Here is a 27926-nt window from a genome sequence, read left to right as displayed (position 1 = left end):
TCCCCTACAGTGGGAAGTAATCCTTCCTCTCCCATGCTCCAGAGTACTTGGCATGAAGCCCGCATCTGGCATATTGCTTTGCTCCATATTGTAATTAGTTGGGTGCATCCTTGTCTGTCCTACCAGACTGTGAATGCCTCCCAGGAGCAGGAACCAGGTCTCATGCATCACTGCTTCTCCCACAGTGCTTGTTGCAGGGCCTTGCACACAAAGGTGATGAGTTACATTTTTTTGAATTTGAAAGCAAAGATTCTATCTTATCTGTGTGTGCTCCTTAAGTTGTTTCACTAGGGCAGAGCAAGAGTATAGGGTTGGCTGGTCAATGGTATGGGGGACAGGGTGCTTTTGACTTGTGAGTTCCTGGCCAGGATAGCAGCTGAGTCAATGGTGGGCTGTTTCTAGAAGTTGCTAGGGTCTGGGCTCCAGGCGTTTGTGTATGATGTGTGTGTCTGACGTCCTCTGTGACCGCTTCCCTATCCCTCTGCCCTGTGCTATGAATCATATACAGAATCTGGATGGAGGTAAAATCACTATAGTTAAAATATTAGGAAAGACAGAGAAGAACATACAAGAGGGGTGTTGAAGAAAGGAAAAGACGCTGCTGAGACTGCTGAAAGGCTGTGTGACTGAGCAAAGGCATGCAGAGGCATTGGAGCAAGAAAGACGAGGGTTTTAGGTGTATAGTTAATAGTTGTATGACCTTGGGAAGTTTGTTAAACTCTGTGAGCTTCGTTTCCTCACTGTCAAATGGGGACAGTAGTCCTTACCTTGAAAGGTTATGGCACAGATGAAATGAACTTGTGCATAGAGAGTCCCCAGCCTGTGGCTTAGTTCCCAGTAGTAGTATTAGTTACTACTTCTTCTACTCCTACCCGCCTGTAATGTGCTAGGCCTGTGCTGGGTGCTTCTACATACAATCGCTCATGTCATCTTTACAAGAAACGTCTACTGTGGGGTACATAGTGATTTTTCCATATAACTGGTAAGGAAACTGAGACTGAATTAGCTCACAGTTATCCATTTTTTTGGGTTATTGCAACACACATCTGCCTCAGGCTGATGAAAATGTTTCAGACTTGTGGTGATTGTACACCTCTGTAATTATGCTAAAAACCCTTGAGCTGTACACTAAGATGGTATGTGCATTATATCTCAATGAAGATGTTAAAAAAATAAAAGTGTCACTACATTGGTTGGAGTAGTGATCACCTTCCACTTGCCTTTCTGTAGCCCAATCCCTAAGAATCCCTAGTGCTCTGTAGAAAACACACTGAAAACCATGTTGACTTCTATCTCCCTTTCCCCCACTCCTTACTTTGACAGATATGAAGAGGTGCTTCTAAGTCTGAATTACCATGGTTTCTGGAAGCAGAGATCCCTGGTTAGCTAGCTGACAGCCAGGTTCCCTACACCTGGGCAGGTGTAGATCGCTTTTGAGGACACCAGACTGAACAGCCTTTGGGAGAATTTCTTTCTCCTCCCTCCCTCCCCTCCTCCCTTCCTCCCTCCCTTCTTTCTCTTTTTTTATAGTTGTCACTTCTGGGGAAGCTAAGGGAGAGCCAGGTGGTAATTCTCTCTCACCCACACACCAGGGACCCGAATCCAATTCTTGACCCTTATCATATGGAGCTCCATGACAGGAGATATCAAACGCAGCTGGCTAATTGGCCCCAGTTTTATTTTTCCTGGGTTTGCCTTGTGCTCAGGGCCTTCCTCTGATATCTAGTACTGCTACCATGCTGGCCCGTCAGAAGCAGAGTTCTCCCCTTGGTCCCTGAACATAGATTTTCCTTGTTTCCTCTTTGAACAGCTTTGACAGCCTAGAGGTTTTTTTGTTTTGTTTTGTTTTGCTTTTTTAAGTTTACTATATGAAAAGTAGGGCAGAAAAAACTTGCACACAATTATTCAAATAACCTCAGCATGGGTTTCGATGTATACATTTCTGCTGCTGCAATAACTCTTCTTTGACCTAAAGGACTGTTACAGTTTGGAGGCACTTTGCTGTTTTTTTGCCTTCTAGCTCCCTGCCTATCTCCTGGTGCAGTCACCATCCTATCTCCTGCCTTGTGGAACATTCTGACCGCCTGCCCTTAATTCAGACAAAGCACAGATTGAAGTCTGCTCAGACCCTTTGGACAGAACAGAGATGACTGATACCATGAGAGATCATCCTTCAGATAACACGTGCTCTTTAGGCTAGGGAATGACCTATCCCCATTTTTCCTTGTAAATACTTAATTATGGATGGCTGTAGCATTCACTCACCAGGGGTACCTCATAGTCAGCTTCCAGGCTACAACCCCAGTGAGTCCAAGCTCTGTGGCCTTCCTCAGGCATTCAGCCCTAACTTCTAGGAGGGCTTCCTGGCATTTTGTGAGTTTCTTAGAATAAAGTATCTGGAAATTGACTTTTAAAAGTCTAAGCATGAGCTGTGGAGTCTGACCTGAGTTCAGATGCAAACTCGGCAGCGTACTAGCTATAAGGCCAAGTAATTCGGAGGCTCACTTTCCTCATCTGTAGAATAGAATAGAGATGAAAATAAGACACTCTTTGCCATTCATAAGCCCTTAGGCTAGTGAGAGAGGCGGGTATGTAAACTGGCAATGACAACAGCACATCTTCAGGGCTGTAATGGTGGTGTGCACAGGAGACTGTGGGAGTTTCAAGAGGAATAGGGGTGAGGTAATCTAACATGTGCTGGTGTAGCAGAAGACACATTGTCAGCCAGCACTCAGGGAGGGGTACTGGTTGCTAGACAAACTGAGCTACACATCAGAGGGAGTAAGCGTCGTTTGCAATCTGTCCTAGTGCCTTAGCCAGATACAGGGTGAAGCAGCAGCTCCCCCAGATGGTTCCACTCATGTTTCCAGGAAAACCCAGACGGTGGTTTGCTTTGACAGATAGGGAAATTCTTTCTCACTAAGCAGACTGTTGTTTTCCTTCCTCCCATCTTTGTTGGTGAGTCTGCTTTGTCTATTCTGGATGGCAATCCTGTTAATGGCAGGGATTAGTTGTACTTGTAAGGCTTCTGTGTGTGTGTCCATATATGTGTATATGTCTATATGTGCCTTTGTGTTTGTTTCTTTGTGGGTGTGTATACATCATTTTGTGCCTTTCTGTATTTAGATGTGTCTGTGTGCATAAGAAGTAGAGGAGGGGAGGAACACTGAGCCAAGGAGGTAGGAGCTGAGAGAAGGCCCATGAGCCAGGTCAGAGATCAAGGAGAAGATTAGGAGCGAAAGGTTACAGTGCAGTACGGTGTGCAGGACCTGGGGGCAAAAACAGAGCCAGGAAGTATGATCAGGAGTCCAAAGCTGCTGTTAGTCTAGGCAGGATCTGGGCCCTACAAAGTGGTAGGCAGAATGCAAGGGTCATCTACGGCCAGAAATGGTCAAGCCAGCAGAGAGAGAAAAGATCAACTTCAGGTATTAAGTAAGCTTCTGGATCTTCCTGTCTAAGGAGGAATCAGCCACTGGCTCCCAAGGTCCTGCTTGTCTTCAGACCTAACTGGTGTTTGTGTTTGTTTGTCTGTATGTATCTATATTTATGCCAGTCTCTCAGTGCATGTCTGTATCTGCATGTGCATCACATTCAGTGTACTTAATGGCATTAGAAACAATTGGTTTCCAATGCAATGTCTGATTCACTTGAGGATCCATGACCACCACCACCCCTTATTTGTCCTCGTGTTCCCCATCCCCTTATTTCTGTCTTCCTTCTCTAAACATATTTAGTGTCTGGTCTGTGCTGGATGTTGGGTATGCAAAGACTAATAAGGAAGACAGATTTTCTACCTGCAGAGAGCTCACGTATTAGTGAGGCAGAAAGACACACGTGTTCAATCCTAACAGGTATTGTGACCAGAGATGAGCACTGCATGCTCTGTAAGTACAGAAGAGGGAATTTAACCCATCCTAGGGTGCCAGGAAAGACGACACAGACGAGGTGATGCCTGAGATGAATAGGAGTTAGCCTTGGGAAGAGAAAGGTATAGCAAGTGGAGGAATGAGTATGATGTCCTTTTGGGATCTGTGAATCAGTGGTTGTTTTACTTTGAGCATAGAAGGTAATGGTGGGGCAGGGAGGGAGAGGTTGGAGATGAGGTTGGAGAGGCAGGCATAAGCCAGATTCTTGCCATCCTGAGAAACTTGGATTTTATCCCAAAGATGATGAGCTAGAAGGATTTTAAACAGAGATGCCTCTAATTCTGACTGAAGGTACGTCAGGAGCAGGCCTTGCCAAGCAGATCAAACTGGAACTTGGTTTTCAAAGGGGAGCAGGGTTTACCAATGAAGAAAGAAGGAGGAGCATTCCAGGGAAGATGAACTTTATGAGTAAAGGCAGGAGGCAAAAAAAGAAAAGGGCAAGTTTGGGAGACATCAAGTAGGGAGATGTCTAGAGAATAGTTTCTTCATCTACAAGATAGCGATACCGGTAATACATCCCTTTGACGGCTGGTGAAAGGCTCAAATAAGATAATGGATGTAAAGAAGCCTTTGTAAACCATAACACTGTATGAACATTTCAATAGTAGCAGTTGGTACGCAGCTTGTCCTCTTCTGCCCTCAGTGCCCAGCAGCCTCAGGCCCTCCCGGGGGTAGGTCAGGTAGGCATGCACCTCAGCAGCATGGCATGATCGGGTAAGAACCAGGCCCTCTTTCACCTAGCAGCCCTGCATCTTGAGAAGGAGGGGCTTAGAAGCTGCTGGGACTCAGAGCTGGTTCACTCAGGATACATCATTTTCCACAGTGTGACCCCTCTTGCCAAGCGACCCAGGTTCAGAATAGTCAAACATTCCTGAAGCACCTTCTACATACAGGTACTGTGAGGGACTGTGCCTTACATGATCTCATTGTCTCCACACTGTAACTGTGAGGTAGTCTGCATTTTACAGACTTAAAGTGATGTGGTGAGTAGGTGGCAGAGATGGGATTCGAGTCTGTATTGGTGAGGTTTTTTCCTGTATGTCCCTTCACAAGTCTTCTGGTATCTCTGGGTGGTGAGCAAGTTCCCTGATTAGTTCAGAGTGGAAAATTCTGTGAGGTCTCAGGCAGTGTGGGGTTGAGAGGATTGGAGAAAGTGTTTCTGGGCTCTGCCTTTGGGATTGAGCCGTAGCCCTTTCCTCCACATAGGACAGTGGTTCTTGCCTTCAGGGACTGACTTTCCCCCATATAGCTGACTCACCCAGGTGCTTTCAATATGTCTGATTAATCTCTGTGTCCTCAGATACCAGCATAGGCAATACCACATAGTCACTACTCAGAAGATGTTGGTTGGGCAAATGAATGAACAAATGCCTCTTAATAGAGGCTTCATGTCTTCACTCATCCCTTCTGCCTTCTCTTGTGGTGCCATCATGCTCTAAAATGAGATTCTGCTCTTAAGGATTTTTTTTTTATATTGCTCATTGACACATAAGCCTAAATTCTCCCTCTTAGAGTTGATTAGGAGCCAGAAGGTTCTTAAAGAGGAGGCATGAGTTTGCCTTACTCTCTTATATTCTCTGTTCCCAAGCCTTTTCCTCTATCCACTCAGTGCCCAAAGGTGAGTGGCATTTATAAAGAACACATGGTGAGCCCTCAACTCTTACCAAGTTGATGTTCTATTTTGGAAATGGAGTCCGGGAGGTTTTCCTGCTGTTGAGTACTTGGCTGGGTTTGTATTTCCCAGGGTGTTGGAAAGCCATGCATAGGAATGGTAGTGAGTGTGGGGGCAAAACTGAAAGGGGAATCAAAACTGACTCTTGTTCATGGGGATTGTAAGGGAGAGAGATTTCCTTAGTACTTGAAGCCATAATGGAGGGAGGATTAGGTGCATTTAGTCCAGGGTCAGCAAAATATGACCCCCTTCCTGTTTTTTATAGAGTCCACAAACTAAGAATAGCTTTTATTTTTTTTTTTAAATTTTTTTGAATTTTATTTTATTTATTTTTTTATACATCAGGTTTTTATTACTTATCTACTTTATACATATTAGTGTATATATGTCAATCCCAATCTCCCAAGAATAGCTTTTACATTTTTAAATAGCTGGGAGAAGAATCCAAAGAATAATTTTGTGACATGTGAAATCTGTATGAAATTCAAATTTCAGTGTCCATAAATAAAGATTCATTGGCACAGAGCCACTCTTATTCATCTACATCTTGTCCATGGCTACTTTCACAGAAGAGCAGAGTTGAGTCGAGTAGTTGTAACAGACTGTATGGCTCACCAAGTCTAAAATATTTACTGTCTGGCCCTTTACAGAAAAAGTTTGCCTGGCCCTGGTCAAACCCACCAGTTTTTAAAAAATAGCTTTATTGGGATATAATTCACATACCATATAATGTACCCATTTACAATTTAATGGTTATTAATGTACAATTTAATGGTTATTACTGTATTCACAGATATGTGCAACCATCACTGGAGTCCGTTTTAGAATATTTTTGTCACCTCAGAGAGAAAACTAATACACATTAGCTATTGTCCCCCTGTCCTCCTATTCCCCCTAGCCCTAATCTACTCTCTGTCTCTAAAGATTTGCTTATTCTAGACATTTCATATTGGAATCATATAATATGTGGTCCTTTGTGACTGGCTTATTTCACTTAATATAATGTTTTCCAGGTTCATCCATGTTGTAGCATGTATCAGAACTTGATTCCTTTTTATGGCTGAATAATATTCTATTGTATGGACACACTACATTTTGCTTATTCACCCATCAGTTGATGGATATTTGGGTTGTTTCTACCTTTTGGGTGTTATGAATAATGCTGCTATGGTACAGGTTTTTGTGGATAGATTTTTTATTTTATTTAATTTATTTAAAGAATTAAAAAAAATTCTTATTATTTTGACCACACTGCACGGCTTGTGGGATCTTAGTTTCCCAACCAGGGATTGAACCCGGGCCACAGCAGTGAAAGCTCGGAGTCCTAACCACTGGACCGTCAGGGGATTCCCAGTGGACAGATGTTTTTATTTCTCTTGGGTATATACTTAGGAGTGGAATTGCTGGGTCATATGTTGACTATGTTTACCCTTTGAGGAACTGCCGGACTGTTTTCCAAAGTGGCTGAACCATTTTACATTCATGTCAGCAGAGCATGGGTTCTAATTTCTCCATATCCTAACACTTGTTATTATCTGATTTTTTAAATTATCGGTATCCTAGTGGATGTGAAATAATATCTCATTATGGTTTTGATTTGCATTTCCCTGGTGATTAATTTTGCCAAACATCTTTTCATGTGCCTATTGATCATTTGTATATCTTGTTTTGAGAAATTAAAAAAAATTATTTTATATTGGAGCATAGTTGATTAACAATGTTGTGTTAGTTTCAGGTATACAGCAAAGTGATTCAGTTATACATATACATGTATCTATTCTTTTTCAAATTCTTTTCCCATTAAGGTGCTGTATAATACTGAGCAGCGTCCCCTGGGCTATACAGTAGGTCCTTGTTGGTTATCTATTTTAAGTACAGCAGTGTATATATGTCCATCCCAAACTCCCAAAGTCCCCTTCTAAGAATTTGAAAGGGATCTGAAACTTACCATGACCCAAACTGGGTTCTAAATGTCACCTCATCCAAAACCTTCTCTTCCTACAGCCTTTGTCATCTCAGTTGAAGGCAACTCCATTATTTCCATTGCCTGGACCAAAAAATACTCTGAATCATCCATAATTCCTCTCATCCCCATATCCATTGGTAAATCCAGTGGGTTCTACCTTCAAAATATGTCCAAAATTTAATCATTTCGCACCCCTACTCCACTGTAGGTACTGAGACTCAACAGCATCATAACAGATCACCATGTCTACAGTCTATTCTCAGTGTAGCAACCAGAGAGCTTTAAAAGATGTAAACCAGATCATTTCACTCCTCTACTCAAAACCCTGTTTTAGCTCCATTTCTCATTTAGTATGAAAGCCAAAGTTAACACAAGAGTCAGCAAGGTCCAGGGCTTCCCTAGTGGCGCAGTGGTTGAGAATCTGCCTGCCAATGCGGGGGACACAGGTTCGATCCCTGGTCCGGGAAGATCCCACATGCCGCGGAGCAACTAAGCCCGTGCGCCACAACTACTGAGCCTGTGTTCTAGAGCCCGTGAGCCACAACTACTGAGCCCGCATGCTGCAACTACTGAAGCCCACGCGCCTAGAGCCCGTGCTCCGCAGCAAGAGAAGCCACTGCGAGAAGCCCGTGCACCTCAACGAAGAGTAGTCCCTGCTCGCTGCAACTAGAGAAAGCTCGCTCACAGCAATGAAGACCCAACACAGCCGAAAAAAAAAAAAAGAGTCAGTGAGGTCCTATGTGACCTGGCTTCCACTTATCATTAGGATCTCCTCCTCTTCATCTATCTCCTTTGGTCTTTCACTTCAGCCACAGTCCATGCTGTTTCTCAAACACTCCTTGTTTTTCCTGTCTTAGGGCCTTTGTTCTAGCTCTTACCTCTGTCTGGAATATTCTTCCCCCAGATATCCACTTTGATAACTCCCTCATGTTTCCCAATATTTTGTCTTTTCTCATACTTCTCCTTATCAATGAGACCTTTCCCAGACTACCCTATGTAATAATGAAATCTGCAAGCCTACTGCATTTCTGGCACCTACATCCTCATTACACATCACTTCTTTTTTTTTGTTTGTTATTTTGGGTTTTTTTTTATTTTTAAGGACTTAATCACCTTCTGGATTCTATCATTTAATCCATAAGGGCAGGGGATCTGTTTTGTTCACTGCTAAATCCCTGGTACCTAGAATAGTGCTCGGTGTTGGTACTCTATAAATATTGTTAAGTGAATGAATGCATTTATTTAAAAAGGAACAGATTTATTTTTTTACATGGATTCAAATTACTATCTGGGGTCCCTTACTAACCTTAAAAATGTCCTTTAGTGCTTTTTATCAATATCAGGTGTGTCAGCTAGCAATGAATTTTTTCAGTGTTTATTTTGCCTTCACTTTTTTTTTTAAATTAATTTTTGGCTGCGCTGGGTCATCGTTGCTGCGCTAGTGCTTTCTCTAGTTGCGGCGAGCAGGGGTTATTCTTCATTGTGGTGCTCCGGCCTCTCATTGAGGTGGCTTCTCATTGCGGAGCACGGGCTCTAGAGCGCAGGCTCAGTATTTGTGGCGCACGGGCTTAGCTGCTCTGCGGCATGTGAGATCTTCTCGGACCAGAGCTGGAACCCATGTCCCCTGCATTGGCAGGCAGATTCTTTTTTTTTTTTTGCGGTACGCGGGCCTCCCACTGCTGTGGCCCCTCCCGTCGCAGAGCACAGGCTCCGGACGCGCAGGCTCAGCAGCCGTGGCTCACGGGCCCAGCCGCTCCGCGGCATGTGGGATCTTCCCGGACCGGGGCACGAACTCATGTCCCCTGCATCGGCAGGCGAACTCTCAACCACTGCGCCACCAGGGAAGCCCCGCAGTAGGATTCTTAACCACTGCACCACCAGGGAAGTCCCGCATCCATTGCTTTTGATGAGAAGTAGGCTGTTATTTTTATTTGGCTTCCTTTATGTGTAATGAATTATTTTTCTTTTGCTGCTTTTAAGATTTTCTCCTTGCCTTTGGCCTTTAGGTTTTTCTGTGATGTGTCTGTGGATCTCTTTGCATTTATCCTATCCTCTTTGAAGTTTGTTGAACTTTCTGGATAGGTAGATTAATGCTTTTCAATAAAGTTGGGAAATTCCCAGACATTATTTCTTTCTCTCTCTCTATATTTTTTCTGCTCCTTTCTCTTCATCCTCTCCTTTTATTTATTTTTACTTTTAATTTTTTTTGGCCACACAACACGACTTGTGGGATCTCAGTTCCCCGACCAGGGATTGAACCGCGGGCCACAGCAGTGAAAGCCCGGAATCCTGACCACTGGGCCACCAAGGAACTCCCCATCCTCGCCTTTTGATCCTTCCATTACGCATATGAGCAAAATGGTGTTCCACATTTCTCTGGAACTGTTCATTTTTTCTCATTCTTTTTTTCTCTCTGTTTTTTGGATTGTGTAATCTCCTTCAGCCTATCTTCCAGTTTGCTAATTCTGTCTTTTGCTGGTTCAGAGCTGCTGTTGAGCTCCTCTCTTAGTTACTGTACTTTTCAACTCCACAACATACCTTTGGTTCTTTTTTGTAATTTCTGTCTATTGATATTCTTTATTTGATGTGACATTGTCACCACACATTCCCTTACTTCTTTAATCATGGTTTCCTTTAGTCTTTGAAGATATTTATAATGGCTACTTTGGAGCCTTTTTTTGTCAAATTTGAAATTTGCTTGCTCTCACAGACAGTTTCTGTTGCCTGCTTTTTCTCTGGTGTATGGCTCATACTTTCCTGTTAATTCGCATGCCATATATATATATATATATATATATATATGAAACAATATATGTATTGTTAGAAACTGGATGTTTTTGATCATATACTGGAGCAATTCTGGCTACTGGTCCAACCCCTCTGGGGCTTGTTATTATTTACTTGTTTGTTTGTTTGGTGACTGGAAAGATTATTTCAGTGGTCTGTTCCCACCACCTCCTGACCGTGTGAAGCCTCTGATGTTGCTTCTCAGAGGGTGCAGCTTTGGATATGCCCACAGTCACCTTTGGATGGCAATGGTTTTGGCAGGGCTGTCTTTGACTCTGTCTTCTCCTGGCCCCACTCAGCTGTTAAGCTCTGTTAGTTGCCATCTGATTACTCTATTGTTTTCAACAATGCCCTGGGGCATAAATTTTCTCCACAGACTGATCCACTCATATTAGGGCTCCTTTGAAAGGATAGTTCCTGAGATCAGTGTTTGAGATTTGTTCTTACAAGAGGAGGGCTCCTCCCAGCTGTCTCTGTTCCCAGTCAGCAAATTCTTTCCCCTGCAGTTCAGCCTATATCTCCAATAAATCCACCCCTCTCCTCCCAATTGCCTTTCACCAGAACTTTCACTGTTTTTCAGAGAGCCCTTGGTCTTAAACTTCTTCACATTCTGTTGCAAATAAAATAATTTCCTTTGGGGAGAGGTTCAAAACTCTCTAAAGCCTGCTTCTCCTACCAGGCAAGAACTCTGAGCTATGGTTCTGGAGTTGGAGGTGGGGACGATGACGTTCTTCTCTTTGAGTGACACCCCTATTTTAGGAGCTGAACACTTGGTGGAGGGATGGCAGTAGCCTCGTGCCTTCTTGACTTGCCTCTCCCAGAGTATAATTGCTGTCTTATAAGCTAGGGAAATGGCAGTCAGGTCCCCAGTATGCTCAGTGGCTCTGCATCCAAGGTGAAGTCCCTGCCCCATGAGTGGGGGCTGGGTGAAAGTAGGGAGGCCCACTTCTTTGCTGGATTCACCTAGAACTTAGCTTTAGCAACAGGTAACTGGAAGAAGGAGGAGACATAGCCTTCCAACTGGGAGCTTGGGGATGAGGGAGCCCTGTGTTCTCAGCTGCACCAGTCTGGAATGGAGTTTCTGTCTTACTGATTTGGCAGTGGGGAGAGAGAGAGGGAGCAAGTGTTAATTAAAATACTACAGACTCTCACTGTTCTTACTGAGTTTTAGTAGATCTTCTTGAGCAAATGTTTCTTCATTTGCTATATGCCCTAGGACAATTTCTAGAGATTTTGAATGATGGCTTTTTTTTTTTACAGTATCAGAGATTATATATTTGCATTTTCCAAGTTTTCTGTGATAATGAAAGTTATTTGTCATCCGTGAAAACATGCTTATTAAAAAAACCCAAATAACCTAGAATGAAGTAAATTACGTAAAGCCCCTTTCATTCCTCCTCTTCCAGTCCTAGTGCCTTGGGCAGAGGAAACCATCAACATCTTGATATGCATTATTACAGACTTTTTTCTAGGCATGCACAGACACACGCATGCCATATATATGTAAACAGGTCCATAACCATATAAACATAAACAGGAGTGTGTGATTCAGTATTATTGTACACCTTGTTTTTCATATCACTATGTCTTAGAAATATTTTCATGTCCACACTATAGAGCTCTTTTCATCTGCTGCAGAGTATTGCCTGGTAGGAGTTAGTATGTATTACTTCAACAATTTCTTCATTTATGTACAATCATGTTTCAAATTTTTTGTTATTTCAAAAAATGCTTCGATACACCTACTTATACGTGACTCCTAGGACTTGCGTGAAGATTTCTTCAGGTTGGATGCCTACAGTCAGAGCTGTTAAATCAGAGGCTAGACACCTTTTAAGTATTGATATACACTGACAAATTGTCCACCTGAAAAGCTATGGATGTATACCTTCTCCAACAATGACAGAGTGCTCATTATGTCCAGCACTAGTTATTACCAATCCTTTCATAGCTGCCTTTTCAAGGGATGGGAAAATGGTATTCATTTTAATTTTTGACTGCTTATGAAGTTGAAAGTTTATACATGTTTGTTTATATTTCTTCTTTATAAAAATATTTTTATATCTTTTGCTCATCTTTTGTTTGGTTTCTAGGTGCTCTTATATTAAGGATCTTTAACTTTCTGTTATATGTCACATAATGAATGATTGCTTTTAAAAAATAACTTTTGCCACTTTCACTGGAGAGTGGTTCTATGGAACTTCTCACACTGTCAAGCCAGAAGTCCCCTCTAACTCATCAGTTTTTTTTTTTGCGGTACGCGGGCCTCTCACTGCCGTGGCCTCTCCCGTTGCGGAGCACAGGCTCCGGACATGCAGGCCCAGCGGCCACGGCTCACACGCCCAGCCGCTCCGCGGCATGCGGGATCCTCCCGGACCGGGGCATGAGCCCGCGTCCCCTGCATCGACAGGCGGACTCTCAACCACTGCGCCACCAGGGAAGCCCCAAACTCATCAGTTTTTAAAAGCATTTTTACCCATAACACATTCTGTCCAGTGCTATGTATTCCTCCTATGTAAATGTAGCAGTATTGACCCCAAGAAGATAATCCTTTCTGTCTGGGGAAATATTTTTAAATTAGTGATCCATTTCTATCCCCCTTTCATAAGATTCCCCTGGCAGTAGTCCTTGGCTAGCTTGGATACTTTGGTCCCAATAGTTTTCAAGACTGGCGATGTCAAAATTTCTTATTCTTTGCCATTCTGGCCAGGTACCTAGCAAGTTGCAACTTCAGATGCTGCCTCTAGGATTTGATCTGTGCCATGTGACCAATGTCATGGCCTGAGGACATCAAAGATGATTCCATGACAAGGACTAAGCTTTATCATCGACCTCAGAGAGATTCTCTGTACCTGCATGTGTGCTGGGTACTAGATATATAGGAGTAAAAGGGAAGGTGAAGTTGCTGCCTTAGAAGAAATTCCTCTAGTTGTGGAAATAGCCATGTAAACAGACGAGGATACTGCAGTAGGATAAGTGGATACTGTGATGGAGTCACGGAAGAGGAAGACCTAAGTTAGTTTTACCCATGTACAGAGTTGCTGATATGTCGTTTTGGTCCGAAGAGATGATGGGAGAAGGAGAGTGTTTTAGCTAAGGGAACAGTATGTGCACAGACATGAGACTGGTCAAGAGCCTGGTACTTTCAGAGAACTTCAAGTATTTCATTATCATTGGGGTTGGGAGGAAGTGACAGTTGATGTGGCAAAGAAGGCAGGGAGGGTCTTGCCAAGGTTGTGAAATCTCTGTTTTAAATGGAGTTAAAGCTTTCAAAGTAAGGAACATAGAGTAGAATGGAAAGGGCCTTAGAGGTCAGTAGATTACAGTGCCTTGTCTATTGCTGATCGCTTGGCACATGGTCTTCGTGTAGCAAGCACTTAGGAAATATCTGTCTTCTACCTCCTCTGTGTGTCTCCTTTACATATGAGAGATCAGCATCATTGTAATAGTGGGCTTCAGGATTGCACATTCTTAGTATCTTTATATTCCTCTTATAGTGTATATCAAATGTATTAATATTTAGGAGAGCTCAATTCATACATAGGAGAGCTTATTTTGTGCCAGGTACTATTCTAAGTTCTTTAGGTGAATTAATCCATTTATAATACCCTCAATATAAGCGTATTATGAAGTTTGTACTATTATGTCCATTTTACAAATGATGTGACTAATACAATGAAAGTGAGTGGTAGAACCAGGATTCAAACCCAGGCAGCCTGGCTCTAGAATCAAGCTCTAAACCATCATGTTACACTGAACCCAAGCCAGTGTAACCCTCTGGCCCCTAGCTGGATATCTTTGTTTTAGATTGGTTGGCAATGTGGGGACCTTTTTCTTTCTTCTGTATAGTAGACATAATATGCATTGAGTACCTACTCTAAGCTAAGCATTCTTCTGGGTGTTCTAGGACAAGCTCAAGTGAGAGGTACTCATTCAGTTATTTAATAACCACACACCTTGCTCTGTGCCAGGCTCTATGCTTGGAGCTTGGCTTACAGAGCTAAATTAATTATTTATTTACGTGTTCCAGAAAATTTGCAAGATGCCGGATAAAGAGATAAGTGACAAATAAAACACAGTTTCTATATTTGAGTTGCTTAGGGGGAGTAAAAAGGGGGTAATTAAATAGTAATTATGGTATAATGGGATAAATACTGTCATAGATATATACCCTGAGGACTAAGAGAACAAATAGGATAGGGCAATTAATTTGCTTGGGAGAGGTCTGGAAAACTTCACAGAGGCAGTGACTTTTTCTTCAGCAGATAAAGAGAAGGAGAAACATTTTTAAAGGAGCCCCTTGTGTAAAGGAAAAAGAGCATGGTTTAGTTTGTTCAAGGAGCCTGAAGTGGCTTGATGTATCTAGAGCAAATGTTGGCAAACTTTTTCTATTAAGGGTCAGATAGTCAATATTTTAGGCTTTGCTGGCCACACAGTCTCTGTCACAACGACTCAAGTCCGCCTTTGAAGCCTGAAAGCAGCTATAGATAGTGCATAAATGAATGAATGTGGCCGAGTTCCAATAAAACTTTATTTACAAAAACAAGCAGCAAGCTGGATTTGGCCCATGGCCATAGTTTCTTGACCTCTGGCCTGGAGCGTAGATGTCTGATAGGGAGGGAGAATGGCCAGGAAGCTGACTGGAAAGTTAGTCTATGGGGCAGATTGTAAAAGGCCTTGAATGTAAGGCCAAGAGGCTAGGGCTTTATCCTATTGGTAATGGGGAGTCATGAGATTTTAAGTAGGTACATTGGTATAGTTAGATTTATACTTTACAAAGGTCATTCTGGTGACTAATGTGGTAGATGGACTGGCAGAAGTGAGACTAGATGTACAAAGGTGAGTGAGAAATGACTGTCCTCTCCCTGACTTTTTTTTTTTTTTTTTTTTTGCATACGCGGGCCTCTCACTGTTGTGGCCTCTCCCATTGCGGAGCACAGGCTCTGGACGTGCAGGCTTAGCGGCCATGGCTCACGGGCCCAACCGCTCTGCGGCATGTGGGATCTTCCCGGACCGGGACACAAACCCGTGTCCCCTGCATCGGCAGGCGGACTCTCAACCACTGCGCCACCAGGGAAGCCCGTTCTCTCCCTGACTTTGAGCAATAGCTTCTGGTCTCACTGAGGACAGATTTTTCACCCCTGAGATGTCCATGTCCCCAGCATTCTGTACCAGTGACATTCAGAGCTGTTGTATCTAAAATTTGTGTCCTTGCTAGATGTTCACGTGGTAAGCAAGAGTTGGGAAGCTTCTCAGATCTGGGGCACGTGTGTTGTGGGTTCTAAACATTGTATGTGTGGGGAAGCGGGAGTGGTGCTGTGGTGGTGTGGTTTGGGAGACGTGGTGCATCAGCAGTGGGGAACAAGGGTGGAAAGGGGAAGGAGGAGTAATTGCTTCCAGGCAAGAACCCAGGAGACCTGCCTGATTCCTGCACCCACAGATGTGCTGCTCCTCTTCAAGCTTTACCTCAGTGAATTCTGTTCCCTGATGAAGCTGGCTGGGCCTGTTTTGTTGGGAATTCTAGAGACATGTCTCCCCTCCTGTCTGCTCTCACCCACGCCCCCTCACTACTGCTTCACTTGGGATGGGGTTGCATGCTTTGTGCCACTGCCAGGGAGATCACTTTTCTGAGCTCATAGAACTAAATATACCTAGTAACAACTGGTCCCTTGGCTCTTCAGAGAGCTATTGAGCTGCAGCTCTAGCCAGTGCTGTATTCCCCCTGGTAAGGCAGGACTTTCAGGGAGCCTCCTTAGACCTTCCTGAGAGAAGAGCTGCTTGTTCTGAGTCCGAAATAGTAAATCCTTGTTGTGGGAGCCAAAAGTTGCCTCTTTGGTTTTGTTTTGGTTTTGCTTTTTGTTGCTTTTAAACTTTGTCTTATATCAGACACTAGCCATTAGCTGGATGTGGGACAGTGTTCAGAGCAATATGTGATAATGCCTACCTCAAGTATATTGGACATCAAAGTTCTAGTTCTGTACAATTTTCTTGTATGCTATGTTTATGACTGGGTAACTGGGACCATCTATCAGAGGGTATATGGTTTGGTAGGGGAGGTAGACGCATAACAAGACTGATTAGGGTATACACAGGGACTGTGGGAGCACAGAATAATCATCTTTGATCAAGAAGCCCTCGTTGGGCTTCCCTGGTGGCACAGTGGTTAAGAATCCGCCTGCCAATGCAGGGGACACAGGTTCAAGCCCTGGTCCAGGAAGATCCCACATACCACGGAGCAACTAAGCCCGTGCGCCACAACTGCTGAGCCCGTGTGCTGTAGCTGCCGAAGCCCACGTACCTAGAGCCCGTGTTCCGCAACAAGGGAAGCCACTGCAGTGAGAAGCCCGCGCACCGCTACGAAGAGTAGCCCCCGCTCGCCACAACTAGAGAAAGCCCACGCTCAGCAACGAAGACCCAATGCAGCCAAAAATAAATAAATAAAGGAAAAAAAATTTTTTTTAATTAAGAAAAAAAAAAGAAACCCTCGTTATCTTCCTCAGGACCAACTGCCCCACCTCTAAGCTGCCCCAAATTGTGACTTATGTATAATACTGTTTGATACGGACAATTAATTTTTTCTTAATTTTAAGTAAAATGTAAACAAAAACATCTTCATAAAATGTTGCATTATAAAATTAATTTGTAATGAACGATCTACATAAAAACAATGTGCTTGCTTTGCAAACACAACCTCATGACAAGTCCCTTAGCCACCACCCTCCCTTCCAATCAAATTGTAGCCCTTAAGCCTCTCCCAAATAAAATTCCAGAGTTGTCACTGGAGCTCAGTGTTGCTAGACCTTTAAATTGTTTTTTTAAAGAGAACTGGACCTTTGGGGTGAAATTTGATTTTTTTTAAAAAATATTTATTTATTTGGCTGAGCTGGGTCTTAGTTGTGGCACGCAGGATCTTCATTGCGGCATGCAGGATCTTTTTAGTTGTGGCATGTGGGCTCCTTTAGTTGTGGCTTGCAGGCTCCTAGTTGCAGCATGTGGGATCTAGTTCCTTGACCAGGGATTGAACCCAGGCCCCCTGCGTTGGGAGTGTGGAGTCTTAACCACTGGACCACCAGGGAAGAAGTCCCTGTGATATTTAAATATAGTTTCAATTTATAAAATGCTCTGTGGGCCATTAAAAGACATGTGCAAAGGCAGTCTATGACTTGTGCAAACATGAGTCATTTAATCCTTATCACACTCAAATGAGAGGGATAATTAGCCCTCATTTTGAGGGGAATACAGGCTCAGAGATGCTAAGTAGCTTGCCCAAAAGTCACATAGGAAGTGGTCTGTTTCTAAAGGTTCTGAACTCTTTATATTTACAGTACACCGCCTTTCCTCCCCTTAAAGCCTCAGCTTGGTACTTTGTGACCACCTAGAGGGGTGGGAGGGAGACGTAAGAGGGAGGAGATATGGGGATATATGTATGTGTATAGCTGATTTGCTCTGTTATACAGCAGAAACTAACACACCATTGTAAAGCAATTATACTCCAATAAAGATGTTAAAAAAGAAAAAAGCCTGATTGTTGCAGCCGCACTTCCTTGTTCTCTAAAGAGTTTCCATCCAGCATCTGGCCCTTCCTTCAGGTATAGCTTCTGTCAGCCCACACTCCTTGTTTGGCACCACCTTCTTGCTGGCCTTGTTTTCTGCCCTTACTCTTTCTTTGCATGCTTTGTGGTACCAGCAGAGCCTGATGTGAGCCCCTGTGCAGATACTACTTGCACTTTCTTCCCATGAGCTTCTCTGCTCTCCATACACCTCAATGACCAGACTTGGCTATAAAAAGCAGTCTATTTCTTGTTGGCTCCCTAAAAGTAGCTGGTATATCTCATCACATGGTTTCCTGGAGTTAGCTGATAATGGTAGAAAATCCTCTTCCTTGGGGATTTTGGCATTTCTGCTCCTAAGGCCTGCATATGACAAGTGTTTCTCTAGTCTTAGATTAAGAGGGTCTGGGTTAGAGCCTAGGAGGACTAAAGTAGGGTATACCTTAAAGGACCCCTGATGAATCAAAACTAAAAAAGTTATGAGGATTAGAAATTTGATCTCTGTAAAGTTTATGTAAAACCTGACAACTTCTCATTATATCCACATTACTACTTTGTTTCAAGCCACCATTAGCTCACATCTTGATTATTGCAATTGCCACCTGGTTTCCCCGCATCTGCCCTTGTCCTCCTATAGTCTGCTTCTCAACACAGCGTTCAGAGAAATGCTTTTAAAGATGTAAATGCGGTCGTGTCGCATATCTCTTCAAATTCCTCCAACAGCTTCCATCTCAGAGTAAAACTCAAAGTCCTTATGATGACCTACAAAAGCCTTTATGATCTGTACCCCTGTTGCTTCTCTGAGTTCATCTCCTGCTAGTTACCACCTCACTTGTTTCTCTTTGGCCACACTGGCCTCCTTGCTATTCCTTGAACATACTTGTTCTTGGCTCAGGGCCTTTGCATTTGCCATTTTCTGTTCTTGGGATACTCTTCCAGTTATCCTGTTTGCCTTTCTCCAACATCTCCTTCAGATATTTGCTTAAAAGTCACTTTCTTTTTTTGGCGGTACGCGGGCCTCTCACTGCTGTGGCCTCTCCCGTTGCGGAGCACAGACTCCGGACACGCAGGCTCAGCGGCCATGGCTCACGGGTCCAGCCGCTCCGCGGCATGTGGGATCTTCCTGGACCGGGGCACAAACCCGTGTCCCCTGCATCGGCAGGTGGACTCTCAACCACTGCGCCATCAGGGAAGCCTGAAAGTCACTTTCTTAATGAGACTTTCCTTGACACCTCTAATGAAGATGATAAATCACTAATACCACAACTCTTGGCCTTCCCTCTTGACCTTTCCTGCTTTATACAAATTATTGTCTCTCTCACCCAAATTGGATGTTAGCTCAATGAGGACAAAGATTTTTGTCTGTTTTGTTTACTATTTACTGCATTTCTAGTGCCCGGAATATAGAAATCTTATATTTGTTGAATAAATGAATGAATGAATTTCTGCCTCCAGACTGACTGTCTCAGACTGCTTGTAACTGTGTCTTCCCTGATATGTCCTAGGGTTTGGTGTTTAAGGTCCAGTGATCTCATCACTTACTCATCACCCAGTGAGAGTAATCAGACTCTCAATAAAATTAACAAAATTGTTTTAAAATTCGTTTTGAAAAATAAGTAACTGAGATTGACAAGAAATGTTCTGAAATAAAAGAGCCATGGAAAGAGGGGGTCAAGACATTAGAAAAATTTTAAAAGCATAAAATAAAATAAAATTGAATTAAAATAAAAAGTATAATAAAATAGTCAAGTGCTAGCAAAAAAATATGGTTTAGTGCAAAAGAATGGAGAGGCTAGAAATATACCCAACTATATATGTAGTTGTTATTACTTTATAATTACTTCTTATTAAATAACATTTTTCCAAAAAGGGAATAAAAGATAATTTTTTTTAAGGTCTAAGGCATTTATTTATTTATTTTAATTGAAGTATAGTTGATTTACAATGTTGTGCTAGTTTCTGGTGTACAGCAAAGTGATTCAGTTTTTTATGTATTGATATATGTATGTGTATATATGTGTGTGTATATATATATGTATATATGTGTATATATATATTCTTTTTCATATTCTTTTCTATTATAGGTTATTACAAGGTTTTGAATATAGTTCCCTGTGCTATACAGTTGGACCTTGTTCTTTATCTATTTTATATATAGTAGTTTATATCTGCTAATCCCAAACTCCTAATTTATCCCCCACCCACCCCCATTTCTCCTTTGGTAACTGTAAGTTTGTTTTCTATGTCTGTGAGTCTGTTTCTGTTTCGTAAATAAGTTTGTATCAGTTTTTTAGATTCTACATATAGGTGATATCATATGATATTTGTCTTTCTCTGTCTGACTTACTTCACTTAGTATGATAATCTCTAGGTCCATCCATTGCTGCAAATGGCATGATTTCATTCTTTTTTATGGCTGAGTAATATTCCATTGTGTATATATACCACATCTTCTTTATCCATTTATCTGTCAATGGACATTTAGGTTGCTTCCATGGAAAGACAGATAATTTAATAAATGGAGTTGGGATACTGGGTAGCAATTTGGGAAAAAAATGTTAAGAGTCACAATTTATAGCATACAATACATTGGATGTTAGGTGGTCTAAAGGGCTGACTATTAAAAAATCCAAACATGTTAAATACTTCAGTCAGTTTACCTTTCTAAGAATTGACAAAATCTCCTTGCTCTGGGCCCTTCACCATGTCACTTCCCTAATTCTTATTAAAAAGTAGATTCTCTCGCCAATTTCAGATGAGACATTGGGGAGCTGGAGAACCTAACCCACACGTGTCAGAAGGAACCTGAGTTTAGTTGTGGGGGGAGGACACAGAGAACTGTTAAACTTAGGCACTGCTCTTCACTCCTCATCTCACCGGAGGTCTTGACTTCCCTTCAGGATTCTAGCCTCCATGGGAATGTAGCTAGGCCGTACCTATACCCCAGGTAGTAGATTGCACTAGAGCTGTACTCCAGTATGTAGCTATTAGCCACATGTGGCCATTTAAACTTAAATTAATTTTAAAAAAATTTCAGTTCTTTAGTCATACTAGCCACATTATGAGTGTTCAATAGCTGCCTGTGCCTAGTGACAGTTGATGGGACAGGACAGATATTGAAGCTTTCCATTATTGCAGAAAGTTGTATTGGACAGTGCTACGTTATAGTTGTGGACATTGTCAAGTTCCTTGTGCTCAGCAGCCTATACCCTGACTAGGTTGAGAGTAATCCAGTGTGGTCTCTCTTCAAACTTCTCTCCCGAGTCTTTAAGCCCAGACATCTTATGTCTGAAAAACCCAGGGGAGAAAATCATCCCTCGATTATGGGTTTAAGGAATCTGGGACCATTCTGTCAATCATCTGTTCATTTAGTCAACAACATTTACTGACATTACTCTGGGTCAGACCCTTTCCTTTCTTGGACCCTGGGGATAATGAAAGGTGGATAAGAGACATTTCCTGAAAATTCTACTAAAATGTGTTCTTGTGAGAGTAGTGATCAGAGTTGCGTATTTCTTTGATGTTTGAGGCTCTGTGGAAAGCAGTGATCACTGTTCAATCTTATACATACTAATGTGGTTAAGGATTGGGCTGAATGAGTATCTGTGAAATTAATTACCAGTTAAATTTCTAAAAGCTTTGATTTCTTTTGCTTTTCTTTTTTCTTATAAAAGTATAGTGTGAAAAAAAATCCACATAACTAAAGGACAGCATATGCGGTACAGGGGAAAACTTTAGACTATAAAGTCAAATACCTTGGGTTGGAATACTAACTCTATCACTTATCAGCTCTAACCCTGGGCAGATGTTTCAGTTATCTAATGCTGCATAACAAACTTCCCCCAAACTTAGTGGCTCCAAACAACAAAAACATTTATTTTATCATGTTTCTGCAATCTTGGCTTGGCTTATCAGGGACAGCTCCTGTGTGTCCACTTGGCATCAGGTGAAGTAACTCAAAATCTAGGGGCTAGAATCACCTGAAGTCTCAGTCACTCACATGTCTGACTCCTGGGCTGGAAGACTCAGACAGCTTGTGCTGCTCAGACATTGCTAGCTCTAAATAGTCTTTACACATTATCTCTCCAGAATGATAGCTTCAGAGTAGCCAGGCTTCTTACATGGTGGCTCAGAGCTCCCAAGGCATGTGTCCCCAAAGGGAGTGAGCCAGGTGGAATCTATACTGCCTTTTCTAACCTAGCCTGGGAAGTCATTTGACATCATTGCTGCCACATTCTGTTTGTTAGAAGATGAGTCATTAATGTCAGCCTATATTCAAGGGCAGAAGAATTCAACTTTTATGGAAGGATTGTCAAAGAATTGTGGACATATTTTAAAATCATCACAGCAAGTAATTAAATCTCTTTAAACTTAATGTTTTGAGAATTTGGGGCAAACTGTGTTCTTTAAGATTATTACTGCTTTTGGGCTTCCCTGGTGGCGCAGTGGTTAAGAATCTGCCTGCCAATGCAGGGGACACGGGTTCGAACCCTGGTCCGGGAAGATCCCACAGCTGCAGAGCAACTAAACCCACGCGCCACAACTACTGAGCCTTGCTCTAGAGCCCGCGAGCCACAACTACTGAGCCTGCGTGCTGCAACTACTGAAGCCTGCATGCCTAGAGCCCGTGCTCCACAACAAGGGAAGCCACTGCAATGAGAAGCCCCAGCACCACAACGAAGAGTAGCCCCCGCTCGCCGCAACTAGAGAAAAGCCTGCGAGCAGCAGCGAAGACCCAACACAGCCTTAATAAATAAATAACTAAAGACTATTACTGTTCTCATTTGTAAAATAGGTGTGATAATTCATTAGTTGTGAAGATTAGATGAGAAAATATAAGCTCTTGGACTGTTGCTTAGTGTGTAAATGAGTACTCAAAAGTTGTTAATTCTTCCTTTTCCATAATTAAAAAATATGAGGAAGGAATTTCTTATTCACGTTTATTTTTTTCTCAAATGAAACATATAACAAAGAAGAAAAGGCAGTCTAGTTAGTAAGTAGGACATATTCACATGGAAGGATACATGGGTGATGTGATACACTTGTACATCCGGCAGGTGGGATGTGCTGTGGGTAGCTAGGTGACCTGTGAGGAGATCTTAGTGGGCTGGCTCCCAGATATCTCTTGTGACTTATGTGCTTTCCCTTGCAGTTCCTGAGGGAAGACCTCAATTACCACGACCCAACGGTGAAACACAGCACCTTCCATGGTGAGGATAAGCTCATCAGCGTAGAGGACTTGTGGAAGGCATGGAAGTCTTCAGAAGGTAATAGGCAGCTTGGTTGTCAATCCTAGTTGCCGGAAGGTTTAGAGAAGAGAGAAGAAGATGGGTAGCAATTTGGCCTTTAAAGGACATGAGTATAAAATGCTTAGTAAAGAGCAAATTACTGAAATGGTTCTACATACAGTCACTGAATAGAGACTGTATAGAGACTGAGTAAGACTGAAGAGAGTCACTGTGCTGAGAATGGGGGAAGATGCTCCAAACAGAGTTGGAGTTGTTCTCATTAGAATTCTTATCGAATCCTATCCTATCCCTACACCTCTCCTTACCAGCTCCCCCCATCCCCCAAAGGAACCTCACAGCTTTGGCTGCTTCATCTCCAGAGACAGGGAGCTTGCTGGCCTTTTGAGGCAGCCCCTTTCTTCTGAAGCTCCCCACTTGGTCCTGGCTCTGCTGAGTCCTAGATGATTCAAAGGTTGGGTCGAAGTGCAGTTGAACTCTCTCCCGAGTCTTCTCTTCCAGGTTAAATAGCCCTAGTTCTTTGAAGAAAACATTTTTTTCCAGCCTCCTCTTCATCTTGGTCTCCTGCATATGGACACTTTTGTTAATGTATTTCTTAGATCATGGCTCCTACAGTTGGACGCAGACCCCCAGGTGTGGTTTGATCAGCACAGAGCCGAGCAGGACCATCCGCTTCTCAGTTCTGGACCCTGTGTGTCTGTTAATGCAGTCTGATTAGATACTGGTACCCTCAGCAGTCAAATCACTCTGCTGACTCATGTTGAACTTATTAAATTAAAACTTTAGGGCTTCCCTGGTGGCGCAGTGGTTGAGAGTCTGCCTGCCGATGCAGGGAACACGGGTTCGTGCCCTGGTCTGGGAAGATCCCACATGCCGCGGAGCGGCTGGGCCCGTGAGCCATGGCCGCTGAGCCTGCGCGTCCGGAGCCTGTGCTCCGCGACGGGAGGGGCCACAGCAGTGAGAGGCCCGCGTATGCAAAAAAAAAAAAAAAAAAAAAAAAAATTAAAACTTTAGCTCTTTAGATCTTTTTCATGTGTAAGACTGCTAAACCATGATTACCTTTTTTTTTTTTTTTTTTTCTCCTAGAGCATTTGCTTCAGAATTCTGAGTGAAAGAGCATGTCTAATTGTATAAGGCTTGACAGGGAAGGAAAAAACAGTGCCTTAGCCTCCTTTCCATTTGTGTCTATGGCTAGAGCTTCCTTTGATACTAATAAGAATGGAAGCAATCTCTCCCCTGGGTCTCTTAGGGTATGTCTTGAAGCTACCCTTATTAAAAATAAGTGACCACCAGCATTCCTGGTTTTTCAGATGAGGAACCTTAGGCCTAAATTTATTTATTTATTTAATAAAAAAAATTTTTTTAACATCTTTATTGGAGTATAATTACTTTACAATGATGTGTTAGTTTCTGCTTTATAACAAAGTGAATCAGCTATACATATACATATATCCCCATATCTCCTCCCTCAGGCCTAAATTTATAAAGTTACTTGTTCATTGTATTTAGTAAATAGTGGAGCCAGGACTTAGACCTGGACCTTCTGCTCTCTAGGCCAGTGCTTTTCCATGCCACCGTGGTTGAAAGCACTGGTCTGGTTGTAGAGAAGACCAGTTTTGGTAGGAATGAGGCAGTTTCTATTTTTGTTTAAATTCTTACCTAGGGGGGCTTCCTTGGTGGCATAGTGGTTAAGAATCTGCCTGCCAGTGCAGGGGACACAGGTTCGAGCCCTGGTCCGGTAAGATCCCACATGCTGCGGAGCAATTAAACCTGTGCGCCACAACTACTGAGCCTGTGTGCCACAACTACTGAAACCCATGTGCCTAGAGCCCATGCTACACAGCAAGAGAAGCCACCACAGTGAGAAGCCTGAACACTGCAAGGAAGAGTAGCCCCTACTTGCCACAACTAGAGAAGGCCCGCGTGCAGGAATGAAGACACAGTGCAGCCAAAAATAAATAAAAAAGAAAATTCTTACCTAGGATTATGGAATTTCAATTCTGGAAGGGATCATCTATAATATAGATGGAGAACATTAGATTTAAACAGGAAGACCTGGATTTTTTAAAAAATATTTTATTTATTTATTTGGCTGCTCTGGGTCTTAGTTGTGGTATGCGGTATCTTTGTTGCCACTTGTGGGATCTTCATTGTGGCATGTGGGCTCTTTAGTTGAGGCATGCAGGATCTTTTAGTTGCGGCATGTGGGATCTAGTTCTCTGACCAGGCCGAACCTGTACCCCCTGCACTGGGAACATGGAGTCCTAATCAGTGGACCACCAGGGAAGCCCCAGGAAGACCTGGATTCTAATCCTGGTTGTAGGATGGACAGGCTGATGCTTGTTAACTCTGTTTTTAATCAATTTAGAAGAAGCATAATTTAGCTATATAGTTAGCTTTCTGGAAATTGTTATCCTTGTGGGGGCTTTTGTTTAATAAGCTCCTGAGCAACTCAGGCTGTCTACTGATGAGAGATCAAGCACAGAAATGATCTTTGGAATGATACCAGCACTGCCAGGAAAAATCTTCTAACAGTACTATTTAATTTTAGTTTTCTTCTTTTTCTGTAATAACTTGAGGCCATGGCGCCTGGGTTTTAAGAGAGGGTGTCAAAAGTCGGAACTTAGAATGAAAGATGGCAGGGAGAGCATTCCTGACCTTCTCTGAAAGCCAAAGAGAAGTAGCTGGGAAGGGAAAGTGACCAAGAGAGGGCAGAAACAGAGGGATTAAATCATAGTATTAGAAAACAGCTCAAGACAATTTTCTGGTAAGAACTTTATTTCTGGACTCAGCAACTAATCAGAACACTACCAAGCATGTTCTAAATGGCAGGAAGATGGAAGACAATGGAGTGAGTTTTGCAGAGTTGGTACCCGTTACTGATGAGCAGAGAAAAACATTTCAATGCACAGTGATGTAGCTCATAGCTAAGCTAGAAGTGATATATATGTACCATTTTAAGATTTGCTCACCATGTGTCATGCCTGATGGTTTGACAAACTAAAAGTGAGAATCTTCTTGTGTACTATTTCTCCCAACAGTTTGTTTCATTCCAAGTAAGGCCCCTAATCTCTCTGGAGTTATGATTTCCAGAGCTACAAAAAACATGTACTATCCTGTCACTGGCTCAAACTGGCTGGCCTGAGTTTTTCTAGATGATGTAGATATCAGCAGTGGTCATTTGTATTCAGAACATTAGCTGACTAATGCCAGTACCATCTATGTGATTAATGTTGTTAACATTTTCTGACTAATGTTGGGGCCAGCCTTTTCTCTGTGTTATTTAGATTTAAGCAGAAAAGCCTGATAATCTCTACATTAGCCAGCTCTGGACTTTAATAATAAAAACAACAACAACAACTACAAAACTATTCTAATGTTTATATCGTATTTACTATGTGCTAGGCAGTGTTCTGAGTGCTTTACAAATATTAACTCTTATTTCTTACAAAAACCTTATGAAGTTTAAATCTTACGATTGTCTCCATTTACAGATGAGGAAGATGAAGCAGAAAGAGAGTGATTAAGTGAAATAATGTAATGCAATTTTGTCACTAACTATCCAGGGTTAGTGCAGACTTCATAAGAAAAGGGCACAATACCTAACAAGAATACTGTCACTTCAGACACCAAACTAGCCATAAACTCTGGGTGTTCCTAGACCACCTGTGCTCTGACCAACTGGCTACAAAATCAGGGGTTCCCACAATCCCCTCAGGTTTAATAATTTACTAAATAACTCTTAGGATTCAGGGAAGTGCTATGCTTATGACTACAATTTCATTATAAAGGATAAAAATTAGGACCAGCAAAAAGAAGACACTCATATGGAAAAGTCTTGTAGGGTCCTGAATGTGGACCTTCTGTGTCCTCTCCCCATGGAATCAGGACATATTGCCCTCCTGGCACATCAGTCATCAATGCAACCGTGAAGTTCAACCAAGCCTCATTGTCCAGAGTTTTCATTGGGGTTTCCTATAACTTAGGCATGATTGATTGACCACATGATTGAACTCAATCACCAGCCTTCTATTCCTCCCCAAAGGCTGGGCTGATATCACCTGGCTCAAAGCCCCAGTTCTCTAGTCACATGGTTGATCTTTCTGGTGACCAGCCCCCATCCAGAGTCATCTCATTAGCATGAACTCAAGTGTGACCCAAGGGCCTACCATGAATAACAAAGATACTCCTATAATCAGGGAAATTGACCTAAAGATAAAAACCAGCCAAATTCTTTATTATACAAAATTAAGTCATTAAGTAAGGAAGAGCTGAACTAGTAGAGCTGAGGAAGAGTTGAGAACAAGGGCAACTCCAGGGATCCCAGCATCAGGGACTACGGGATTGGCCTCTTCTAATTAGTAACTCTCATATGTCTCGGCTACATTCATTCTTCATCTCTGTCTTTGCTCAAGAGTCAGATACAGTGGAGGGAGAATCAGATTGGCATAGTTTGGATCACAGACTTATGTAGGGTAGTAATAGTGAGAGAAGAGAGTATGTGTGTGCGGCAATAGTTGGAGGGTGCTGCAAATTCCAATCTCTCTAAGATCCTTGAGGTAGGGAGAGTAGCAGTACTACTGCTACTTTTTTTTTTTGCGGTACATGTGCCTCTCACTATTGTGGCCTCTTGCGGAGCACAGGCTCCGGATGGCTCATGGGCCTAGTCGCTCCACGGCATGTGGGATCTTCCCAGACCGGGGCACGAACCCGTGTCCTCTGCATCGGCAGGCAGATTCTCAACCACTGCACCACCAGGGAAGCCCAGAGTAGCAGTTC

General features: G+C 42.6%; 1 protein-coding gene across 6 annotated transcripts in view; it reads left to right on the top strand.

Annotated features, from left to right (window-relative positions):
* The window catches only part of STIM1 (stromal interaction molecule 1), a 198834-nt gene that overhangs the window by 121891 nt on the left and 49017 nt on the right, over positions 1-27926 (top strand). For all 6 annotated transcript variants that reach the window (XM_060159866.1, XM_060159861.1, XM_060159864.1 and 3 more), the window contains one exon: positions 23054-23168. In XM_060159866.1, the coding sequence (XP_060015849.1) occupies positions 23054-23168 (115 nt within the window). The remainder of the gene's footprint in view (positions 1-23053; positions 23169-27926) is intronic.

The sequence above is a fragment of the Lagenorhynchus albirostris genome, chromosome 9, assembly GCF_949774975.1.
Source record: "Lagenorhynchus albirostris chromosome 9, mLagAlb1.1, whole genome shotgun sequence".
NCBI classification, from domain to species: Eukaryota; Metazoa; Chordata; class Mammalia; order Artiodactyla; family Delphinidae; genus Lagenorhynchus; species Lagenorhynchus albirostris.
The sequence above is the reverse complement of the archived record's forward strand: the minus strand, read 5'-3'. Positions and strand labels throughout refer to the sequence as shown.